The 12,087-nt window shown below is 39.4% G+C and overlaps 2 protein-coding genes across 3 annotated transcripts in view; one reads left to right on the forward strand and one right to left on the reverse strand.

The window, feature by feature from the left end:
* LOC110832228 (putative tRNA (uracil-O(2)-)-methyltransferase) overlaps positions 1-12,087 on the reverse strand; it is a 101,456-nt gene that overhangs the window by 60,193 nt on the left and 29,176 nt on the right. The gene's annotated exons all lie outside the window — the stretch shown is intronic.
* LOC147874187 (uncharacterized) lies at positions 4,239-12,026 on the forward strand. The gene is made up of 6 exons (XM_087346344.1): positions 4,239-4,911; positions 6,625-6,766; positions 7,487-7,584; positions 8,248-8,435; positions 9,720-10,043; positions 11,046-12,026. Exons 1-6 carry the CDS (start codon positions 4,422-4,424, stop codon positions 11,118-11,120), a joined length of 1,317 nt encoding a protein of 438 aa, XP_087202470.1. The 5' UTR covers positions 4,239-4,421; the 3' UTR covers positions 11,121-12,026.

The following is a 12,087-nucleotide window of genomic DNA, read 5'->3' on the forward strand; positions in this document are numbered from 1 at the left end:
CTTTGCGCTGAAGTCACAAGATGAACAGATGAAATATTTGGTTCCAAAATTTGTTGCGTTTGCATATTACTGAAGGCAACCTGCGTAGAGGATAATTTATTAAACTCTTTGTCTGTGTGTGTGTAACAGGGTGTCTTGAACCTTAATTAACATTCTAACAAACAAATTTTCATTAAACTTGGTATGAACATCATGCTGACAGAAGTTGCCTTACTTTTATAGTTTCTAATTTTCCACCGTCAAGAACATTAACATGGCAACTGTCAGTAAATCTGAGGTAGTAACAACCTTTACTTTGCATTCTGAAATATTTTAAATTGGGGAATTTCTTGACACCATTAAGTTCAGAATCCTTTCCACTTCTCTTTAACGAGGAAAATATATGAGTTCATACCTTTAATGACTTGAACATTTTCACAGGCATAAATGTCATAAAATCCTTCCAAACTATCCGCCGTGTCAATGTTGATTCTAAGAACCACTGTCACGCTAACCCTGATGATGGAAACAGAGAAAATCTCTGAAAAGTTGATTTTTGACTTAACACCACAGAGGATTTTATAATACTTAATATCTTCATCTGAATGCGTGTGAAAGTTGGTACATCACCTTGACAGAAGGGCTTATGTGGATACATGGACATAAGAGATAGGATAAATAACATATTGAGGAGTTTCATGATATTTACTCTTCATCAACTATTAGGGTATTTAAAGAGTTGCACAACATATGTAACGCGCAGGAGGATATTACAAATGCATACAAAATTAAAGCCGTAAAACCTGAGGTGAAGAGACCACGTGGTAACACAGGTGTATTGTGTACTGACATGTAGTCCCATCTTGAGAACCAACATACGAGGGCAGGTAATAGTTTCATCTGGCTCAAGACTGCATCCATTGGTGGGCTATTGCAAACATGATAATGAACCTTCGAATTTAATAAATGGCTGGCAGGTTCGAGGCCGGAAGGATGACTGTGAACTTCTCAGAAAATAAGATGACTCCGTTCATGGGGTTAACTGTAGAGCACAGTTTCTAGAGTTTTGTGTGGCAATGTATAACATGCAACACTTGTTATGATCGCATTCATATAGAAACTGAAACAAAAATATGTCTGTCTCTCGAACGCCTTTGCAAGTTTCATATGTGTAACATCTGATGCACATTTTACAAAACAGTTACATAGAATTTGGTATGGAGATAGATCATGTACATAAATTAAATTCTTATGACCCTCTTTCTTTAAAAATGACAAATATGGTGACGTTACAAAACGTTTATGTCATTTCTCAAAATGTTCACATACAGGGAACTTTTAGTAGTGCAAGTTACATGACGTTTTGTATCAATGCAGACGTTTTCATGGGGTCCACATCGTCTATATTGGGCATTTAACAATAACATGCTTCTTCAAGGTAATTTCACTAGACGACATGTGTCCCTGTGGCGAAGGAACATGCAACTTTAAGCTTACACTATGATGTAGCCAGTAAATTAAATAATAAACATTCTTATACTGATGCAAATAGGCACAATACTGGGCAAAACACCACGATAGGCGTCCTTCTCCATGAAGCTACCTTCTTCCACACTTTCAAAACACAGCTAGAGCTAAGAACGAACTGAAGCTGAAACACCTCAAGCGCGTGCTTCGGACGGGTCCATCTCATACGATCAAAATCAGTCCTTTGAGCAAGTGTCAGCATTTCTCGCTCGGTCTATGCCAGAGTAAACGGTGCAATATGTGGAAAGTCAGACGTCTTCGCACTCGTCGCCATGAGAACGCCAGATCTCACCGTCTAGGTCTTCGATTACTGATTACGCCTCAGGCCTTTTCGTGTTCTGAATTGATGTAAACCTATGAAAATTACACACGGAGTAGGACACCATGTATGGGCGACGAGACCGTTGCTAGATCTCAGTACATTCGATTACACGCCTGTAGTATCAATTGGTGAGGTTCATTAACGAATATCCAATTGGAAAGAATGCGGGTGGAAGCGGTCGTGGCCAAATTAACGCACTGCAGCTACACTTGACAAGAAAGGCCGAAGGAAACTACGCATAACGTGAGGATAGCCGGTCCCCGCGCAGGTACGTCATCCGGGACCTGGTGAATACGAAGAAGGCGTCCGAACTCCTCGGCTGTGACAGTGTGTAAACCCTGATCTGCCAGTAGAAGTGACGTCGTTGATGAGGGATCGATCTGAGTTCGCATAAGGTGTGTGTGTACACCAAATTGAAATTTCGAATAGGTTTCAAATTTTAGAGAGAGATAAAGGTAATGAAGGTGTGGATATCAACAGGGAGTGTGAAAGTGTCAGAAACTGTATAAAAATTTCAGCCAATGAGAAACTAGAATACTACAGGAGAAAGCAAAATAAACTATGTTTCATGAAGAATGTTAAAAATTAATAGATCGGAGGAAGCAAACATAATTTCAATGGTTGCAGGACCCAAAGACAAAGACGTAAATTCCCTATCCTTCGCCCGCTCAGTGATTGGGTGCACGTGGCTTGTGAGACATGGCGTGCTGCACTCTAAGCAGCTCATCTCTACTCCGATGTGGGGGTCCGCTGCCCGTAGCCACGCATGGTAGCTCAAGTGTTGCAACCGAAGTGTCTTCTCATTGCGACTAAAGCACCTTGGTACATTTGTAACGGGCAAATTCGCGGCGATTTTCTTATTCCATTCTTCGCCGACCACATCAGAGGGTTTCGACTCAAAGTTACCTGATGAAGGAAACTCATTATTTCGGCAAATTATATGGCATTTGTATCGATCAAATGCTGACTTACATCACCCACGAGAAGACTGATGCTCAGCAGGCTAAATACGGCAGTCCCTGAAAATGTGGCCAAGTAGGGGCACGGAGTGGTATAACTTCGGCTACACTGACGTTTCCCCGTGGTTTTATTCAGTACTAAGGCAAATATCATTATATAATTCAAAAGGGGCACGGGCCTGTCTTCCCCAATTATGGATGCCTTCAGCCGAAGTCATGTCCTTCTCTAGTCGCAGAGGCCATCAGCCAAAGCGATCACAGTACTTCTGGGTTTACATCTCATAGATCCATGTAACCAAAATTCTTTCTAGAAGGGACTTTTTACTGCCTACCTGATGGGATAATCTCCCGTTAGTAGCAACACCCACTAGTATTAAAAAAAGTCAAGGTCTTCTGACATATTAATCCCGTTACGGAGTCAAGGTTATGTTTACCATTTCCATGAACGCGTTTCGTATGCAGGAAATGTGTTACCTAACAAGGGACGATGTCTTTCGCTTATGCAAGACACCGCCCTTAGCGTTTCGGTTGGTGGTGGCTTGGTTGAATTGTCACTTCAACCCTGATGATAGAGACAGTACGTTTCTCCGACCAGTAAACGCGGCAAAAAAGTCCCTGCAGTGAAAACCTTACATCTGTAATAGTGAATGTGACCCCCCTTAGCATTAATTCCTTCTTTCACCCTCTCAACCATTGATGCCACTAGCTTTCCACACATTTCCGTCAATTCAGGGTCGTGGTACCACACTTTCATGACACTTTCTATCATTTTGGTTTTCGTCGTGCAATCCATCTTAGATATGCGCGCTTTAATAATGGCCCACAAATTTTCAATGGGGTTTAGATCTGGTGAATTTCCTGGCCACTCCAATACCTTCAAATGTTGCTGGGTAAAGAAGCTCTTAGCAAGCTTAGAAATGTGGCATGGAGCCAGATCCTGTTGAAATACCCCATCGCCATTAGGAAACAGCTTCCGCAGTGTTGGGACCATTTTCGCCTCCAGAATTTATTGAAGACAACGACTAATCACAAATTTTTATAGTAAGACTAGGGCAGAACGCTCCTTTCGGAGCTCCTCGGAGGGGTTGGTCAAGTTTTTAAAAAGCAACCAACCCCTTCGGGGGGGTTGGTTGCGTTTTAAAATCTTGAGTAAGACACTAAACTCGGCATTGTTGTATTCCACAACAATGCCGAGTTTGTTTATATTTGACATTGTTGATGACGTAATTTATTGACGACGACGAAATCACAAATTTTTATAGTAGAAGATACGAACACCTGCAACAATCTCGGCCTGCATGCCATAAGGTTCATTTCTCATTTCTTATGCACGCCTGAATGTACCGTATTGCACTCCATTCCTTTACTCACTGTTGCGTCATAGGTTACGTCGGCATTGTTGTACTGGTGTAAACAGCAGGCGACAATCGGCTTTCGTCAGTCTGGAAAAAATTGTGCTGTGAACCGGTTGCAGATGAAGTGCTTCGAGAACGAGATACTTTTGTGTTGACTTCCTTAGTGAAAACCTTTCGGAATAACTCAAGTACTTTTCTTGTGCGAATTTCACTCTCTGCATTCTATCTTGACGGTGGACATCGACGAAGAAACTAACGAACACCGAAACGTCGGTAGACATGTCGAGTTTCAGTACCCAAGTAGATCAGGCTGGCTCTGGGACGAAAAGGAAATTACTTGAAGGAATGTATTCAACGCGTGCGAAGAACGAAGTTTGTGTGAGCTCAGAAAACTGCGGCCATCCAACAACAATCGAAGCAGTGTTTTCAAATGGACAAACTGTTCCTTTTAACACTGCAGCTTTGCAATTGATGACAGCAAAGGATATTGACATAAACGAGTCTTGTACTAACATAAATGAAAATGATGAAATTGAAATTACCTTTCAAAATGTCAACAGCATTTTCAAGGAGATTTCTAATACTTATACGAATTCCAATTTAGACTTTTCTGAATTCATTGCACCAACGGAACATCCAGTGGCAGAAAAACACAGTGATGATTATCTTTCGTGGATTATAAATGTTATAACTGACGCATTGTCTAACGCAACTGAAGTCGAGGACTGCCACAAAACCGGAGGAAAAGATGAAGAAATTGCATGCTCAGGTATGTGGAGTGCGTTTTTTTCTTTGCGTTCTTTATTAAATTTTCCTAAAGAGCAGAGTCTCCTTTGTGCAAATGAGATTTTCCTACATTTCCTGGTTTTATGTGGGCCTAATAATTACCGCCTTCCAATTAGACCCTGTGAGGTCCAGCTCATAACTTCATTATATATTTCTGCAAAGACAGAAACAGCATTAATATTAGTTATTAATAATATACAACGGAAGAGATCAAACACGTGTTTATATATGAAATAAATTATTTTATTCTTATCGTAAAATCCTAAGGCTTTCGTGTGACCACTTTTCGACAGGAAGCGAACAAACGTTACTCTGGAGGTTCAGTGTTCGAATCTTGACTGGGTATTTGTATGAAAATTCTTCGCTGTTTCTTTCTGTTTTCAGGATGATTGTTAGAAAAAGTCGCCCATTTATTCCCGTAAAGATTCCTCCTTCATCTGATTACCGTAACTTGTTCATTTCTGCTACCGGGTCTACAATTTATGCTGTAACGGCCTTGCTTGCATTGCGTGCTCGGCCGAGTGCACTGTTGGTGTGGGATAGAGATAGCGTGTTCTTCCCGTGAGTCACAGGCGAATCAGTTTCAGTGCCGCTAGTAACAGCGAACTACGAATATTTCTAGTCACTAACACATGTTATTACATTAATTTTCTTACCTTAAATCACAAAAGATGTTCAAAGTGACTTCCTTGTGCTTGCAGGCAAGCTTCACATCTCGTTAACATGTTTCGAAATACTTGACGAAGCTCTTCTTGGGAAATTGCCGAAATGAATTGTGGTTTCCTGTTCTTCTTTTTATCCAAAACTGATCCCGTACTACAAATTTTGTTTATTAATCTCTCTATCGTGGGCCTGCTAGGAACACTTTCACCGGGAAAATGTCTGCGATATTTACGGCGGCATCTTCCGTAGGATGAATATTTGGCATATGTTTCGACTAAGAACACACGTTGCTTAATACTGTACACCATATTATCAACGTCAATCCGCGACGAGAGACGCAATGAAACTGATTCGCCTGTGACTCACGGGAATAACACGCTATCTCTATCCCACACCAACAGTGCACTCGGCCGAGCACGCAATGCAAGCAAGGCCGTTACAGCATAAATTGTAGACCCGGTAGTTAATACATTTTGGATCAAACGGTAGGGAATATTATATTTTAATTTATTTGAAATATTTAATATATTTATAATAAATGACATTATAACAATAAAGATGGATAATTATAAATATCAAATAGAACATTTTTCGGTTGGTATCGAATTATAAGAAGTTGTCGCGCCCAATCAATGCCATAAACTGTCTAACACCCCACCCCCACCCCGATATGGGGTTGGTGTGCCGCCATGACTCTTCCACGATATTTAGTGTGCCGCGCAACATTGCTCTAAACAATATGGCAGAAGTACTCAAAAGAAGATTTCATTAAAATAGTTTCGTTTATGCAAGTTACGTGACATGCACGTGTATGGAATATGTTGTAAATCACGTAGACACCAGTAGAAATGGTCATTGCAGGTACACTGACAAGATGTTGACATGAAAATGCATATCAATGTTTCTTTTTAGAATTTATTTAGATTAATGAATTTTCATACATTGAAGACAGCCATGTTTTTTATGCTGTTGGCCAAATTTTGATTCTTATAGTTTCAAAGTATGTTATATATTGATTCCACTATTCTTTCAGGCAAGGTAAACAAACAGCAACAGAAATCTGACCATCCAAAAGTCCCTCGTCCGCTAAATGCATTCATGTTCTTTTCGAATGAATGGCGTAAGAAGTTGGCTATCACACATCCAGAAGAGAGTAACAAACAAATCAGCGTGAGGTAAGTTGCAATACAAAATGTACTACAGGGCAATTACTTGTTAACAATTTAATGTGCAGAGCTTTCGTGAAGGACAAATTGTCTTCAAAGCCATTCGAGTTCAGCGGACATGTATGATCATTGAACGCAAGTTAACGATTATAAACATGGCAACGGTGCGAACCTGTAAAATTATATGTGAGAAATTTCTCGTCTTCAGAATGCGCACTTAGACATTTGTTCTTATTGAACAGAGAGAAAAAAAATTGTTTTGTGGTGACGCCGATGATAAAGTGTGAGCCTTGGTAATTAAAAGAAATACTGACTCTTGTAAAATTCGACTCACAAACTCGGCGCATTAACTTGTTTGCTAATTTGCATTTTATTGCTGGATTACATAAATCTATATTTACCTTATTATAAACTGAACGCAGGATATATTGGACAGAAGTGTAGCCTACAGTAGAGAAGTAGAATTTGAGTCCGCCCGGAACTATTCTATTACTGTAAAATTGCGAAGGATCCAAAATTTGCAGATACTGCATGAGGTGAATTCGAAATTGGATATCTCATTTCCATTTGCTGAAAATGTTCTGATCGTCGAAAACAGGTGAAATATTTCGTGTGCTCTCATACGCCACTGCCTTTGCCTTTACCCAGCTGCAACCCTTGGACGTTCGTCCTCCGGTTCGTCCTACAACCTGCCTGCAATCTTACAAGTTTTGCTTCTTCTATTTGCAGACTTGGCGCAATGTGGAATACAATGGAAGGAGTGCAGAAGGACAAGTATTTTGCCTGCGCACATCAGGCGGGCGGGGAGCACAAGAAGAAATATCCTGGTAAGTAATTAATTCTCTTTCAATGTCAACAAGCAGCAGCAAGATTCCAAAAAAATGTTACCGAGAATTTTGAGGAAAATCACCGATTTTGATTTATTTGGGATTGACTGCTAGCGATTTTAAGTAAGAGAACTTTTGACGAGTATTCACTTTTAGTGACATATTTTAAGGTTTGAGTCGATCAGAGCTGGAGTGGCGTAAGTCATCAAAAGTGCAAAAAGTCTATATTTTCTTATATTTCGAGTTCATTTCCTGCCAAGTCTACACAGCACCAAAATCCAGACTATAATCATCATCCTCGACTTCACCGCCGTGAAAGCCCCTCAAAGTCTTGTGGTTATGTACGGGTTGAAGTGACTTCAACCTCAATACTGAAGCAGTAATTTACCAGGAAGACCTCACTTTAAAGTCACTTCAGTGTTATTAATTTCTGCTTCGTTTTAATAATCGTAATGGAAATATTAATTTTGTATTATCAGGAGCTTTCACGGCGACTAATTCGATGCCAACGTTTCGGAGAAAGATACATTGTATTGTTCCTGTCTTTCTGTAATAAACGATTTATGAATGTCGCTGATTTTCGTTCTCTGATGTCAAATAACGCGATCAGAAGCAACCGTTTGCGGAATGCTGTGACCTGAATGTAATTCTTTCCGTTTTTAGATTACGTCTACAACCCAAAAGAGAACCGCTTGCAGAAGCGTCTTCGGGAGCAGAAATTGCGGCGAACAGGACGCCAGTCGCCGAAGCGACGCCTCACCACAGCGCAGGCTTACAGCGCCCTTCTCCTGCCTGCCGAGGAACATCAATTGGGAGGTACCACAGGCCCACAAGGTGTCGCTGCGTCAAAGGTAAGTCGTCGTCATTACTTCTTGGACGCAGTAACTCGCCTGACATTTGTCGCTTGCACATGGAAAACAAACAAGTGTGGAAAGTCAGAGGCGAGAAATGACTAGAGTAAACTCCGGGGTTTATCTTCCCCCGTTTGTTATGACGCATTGCAGTTGAATTTATTTAGTTGATTCCACTATTTAAATCCCTAAAACTCTACCCTAAGTTTTAAAAATTATTTCATCTGCCCTTGTGTTTCTCTAAAAAGGAACTGGCTGTAATGTTACATATAGTTTATATTTATAAAGACATTAAATATACATACGTCGCCATTTTTCTTGACCTACGAATATTACGTAATTTACTTCTTGAGCACTGAAATCTCCTATAAATAAACTTTTATTCCTGTTAACCATTTCTGTTATGTCACATTTTCATCACATCCGAATTGGGAAAAGAGCATCTGCAAAATATCCATCACGTTCACTGTAATAAAGGCTGAGACTTCGTCGTCTAGGTGTTCTGACGTCATTAGTCCCACGCCATTTCTTTCTTCTTCCTTACCATTCCACAAGACTTTATTTCATTTACTTAACAATTTACAGCCTTTATTTTTTGTTCCCTATTAATTTCCAGTGTCTTCATGCGACTCTTTTGCATACAGTTATTTACTTCTTGGTCTTAGCATCACTATTTCCATTCTCAGCCCTTCGGCACTGCTTGGTCTTTCATCTAGGATGACTGAAGACTTTCTGAGGCTAGCTTATTCCTTAGAAAAAGATTCCAATTTTTTCCTCTCCCACACTCAGAATGTTGCTGTTATACTATTGGCAGCAATGCAGTTGTTCAACATTCACTAAAATACCTGAACTGTGTGTAATGAAGACCGATCAGAAAATGTCATTACGATAACCTATCAAATGAATAAATTGTGTACAGGCATTCTTCGAAGGCAAAAGAATCTCACGAAAAACATCATCTGCCAATTCATTTCACCGTTAGCAGCTCTTGAATTCTAAAAGCCAATTCACTCGAGATAATGTAAACATTCCATTTATTTAAACCGTCCCATCAGCAGGAAAAATATGAAGGCTGACCCCCTGTTAGAGACATGTGAAAAAGACAACATCATTTTATTTAGAATTCCAAAATGTTAGAAAAGATGGATATCCACAACGAATCAGCCACCTTATAAATTTAATTATCATCGTAATATTATATTGCATGTCGTATCAATACTTTAAGGTACAAGAATTTTGTTTCATTGATTGAAGCCCACTAATCAACCATTTTCTGAATTTCAGGGACAAAAAACGATGAAAATGCTGGAAATGATGCCCATTTCTCCAGAGAGCACCGTGCTACCTATTCCTGTATCCACAATACCACCACCGACTACAACAACAACAACTCGCACTGCCCACAATGCTGGCAACGAAGAACAACAGACGACTGTCGCATCCCTTAACAAAAGCAGCGACAACCCACCGCCTTCTAACACGCGGCCGAGCACAGCAGAAAATATTCCTCTGCCAGATTTTGGTTCTCCCGAATTTGACCCTTATTCTAAAGAAGAATTTTTGGACGCCACTCAAGAAGACGGCATTCAGCACTTTATTAACATTGAGGTTAGTGTCAATTCTCCTTTGGATTACAACAATTATTTGGGCCCAATACAGATTCATGACAACATTGATCAATGTAAATGGTGTAGTAAAATGTGTTCAAGAGAAAAATCAAGATGGCTATTTAACTATGCAGTTAAGAAATATCTGAACATTCGAGCACATGACGGTTTTGTACGTGTGTAATTAATTACGCGTAATTGTTTATAGGACTGGCTTTAAAATGGTCCTCCTGATCTTCATTTCAATACGTTCTTTCACTCTCAATGTCCCTGTTGAAAACACATACTACAAATTAAAGAACTCAGATCTTGAATCGTTGGTGGCAATCTCAAAGGACGCAAAATATTAAGGCACTGCACAGAATTTTGAGCAGATTCAAGAACCTGTTTTATTTCAAAAATAAATTAGGCAAATTAAACTCTTTTAAAATTTTGTAACCACATCTAGAAATACGTATTACAGAATAAAAGAACCTGGAAAGGTGTACTTGCCTAATTATCACACTGAACTAATTACACGCTCACATTTAATTACCGCCACAGGAAACGCCCACCACGAAATTACTGACTTGCCTTTCATTTAAATGTAGTGCCTGGATAGTGCCACGAAGGCATACTAAGAGCCTGACGTTCTCTTTGTAATTTTTATATTCTTGCATTTGACCTAATTCCTGCTCTCCCTCCGACTCGTACGTTTTATGCATTTCAAAATCACATGACATAAACGTTACGACAGCAGGTCGGGTTATGACAGGTAGATGAAACAGAGGGTCAAACAGAAGTCACCCAAAAATTGCTAAATCATGTTGAAACCTGTAATTTATACAAGAGTCCACGTAAATAGAATAAGTCCAGTGTCTTTCACCACGAACTTCGTCACAAATTCCTTCAAAACCTGCATCCTTGGAGATCGCCTGCCACTAGACATTCGCTGCATGTGTTTCCATACTTGTTACCCATAATTCCAGTTCCAATTCGATTCATATGTTTATTTTCTTTCCAGATTCCTGAAATACATAATTTGGTTTCTACATCGTTTACAGAAGAAATCTTTTCATTAGTCAGAATGGTTAAATAGTTATATTGTTTTCAGTTAAATGCTTAAATTCTTTTAGTTAAATAGTTGAAGTGTTTTTAAATAGTTAAATTACTCAGATTTTGTTAAATATTTAAATTCTTAGTGCTTTGTTAAATATTTTAGTTTTTAAATAGTTAAATAGTTTAGTTTTCTGTTAAATACCTAAACTGTTTAGATTTTGTTAAACAGTTTCTAATTAAATATGAATTATAAATTTAAGAATATTAAATAGAAAACATGTTCATAAACTTCCCTGCTGTTATTTTGGCAAAGTAATATTTGAATGAACTTGTCACCCTCGGTAGACTAATGGTTAATGTGATCACCACTGGACCAAAGGTACGCGGGTTCAGACCCGGCCGAGGTCGATGGATTTTTAAGGTGTGATAAAAAATCCAGAACACAACTTCCTTCAGACGGCGGCTCCATGTCGTCGATTTACGGCACACAAATGAACCTTACGAGCATCAACGAGATGTTTCGTAAGAAAAATTCGGCGGCCATATCTCACCCTCGTCTCTCCTCATTCAACTTCCAACCACACGAGATGGAACAGCATAGTCGTTTCGAACATAGCCAGAGATTGAACAATAAAACTACAACGAAACCGAGGGCGTCGTAACATCTGCAAACACTACGGCGAGTTCAAACTCAGCTTCCGACAACGTCTCGCGAACACAACACTGTTCATTGCCATTCAGAATATACCAAAAAGAACGACTATCTCTGATACAGATTCAGTGTTCGAAAGCTAATTGATGAAGGTGATCTGGGCGTCCGCTGTTGCGATATAAGAAGAGGTTAATGTATCAGCACGAATAAGAGTTCAGTTTTCACCATAAGGTCTGTGAACAGAAGAAATTTCCCAGTCCAAATAAAAACTGCATATGAACTATGCGAAAAATATATTAGCTTATTTTTATTTTTCCTTGATTTTTTCCTTGCCTGTCACATTTGTACACTCACT

This window comes from Zootermopsis nevadensis, unplaced genomic scaffold, assembly GCF_977971745.1.
Source record: "Zootermopsis nevadensis isolate Lab colony 2312 unplaced genomic scaffold, Znev_1.0 Znev_ptg000010l, whole genome shotgun sequence".
NCBI lineage: Eukaryota > Metazoa > Arthropoda > Insecta > Blattodea > Termopsidae > Zootermopsis > Zootermopsis nevadensis.

Bases quoted from the DNA above. Each gene is read 5' to 3' on its own strand.
- LOC147874187 (XM_087346344.1), top strand. From the start codon at position 4,422: ATGTCGAGTTTCAGTACCCAAGTAGATCAGGCTGGCTCTGGGACGAAA. The intron at 4,912-6,624 runs GTATGTGGAGTG...CTATTCTTTCAG, and splicing joins TGAAGAAATTGCATGCTCAG to GCAAGGTAAACAAACAGCAA. The intron at 8,436-9,719 runs GTAAGTCGTCGT...TCTGAATTTCAG, and splicing joins AAGGTGTCGCTGCGTCAAAG to GGACAAAAAACGATGAAAAT.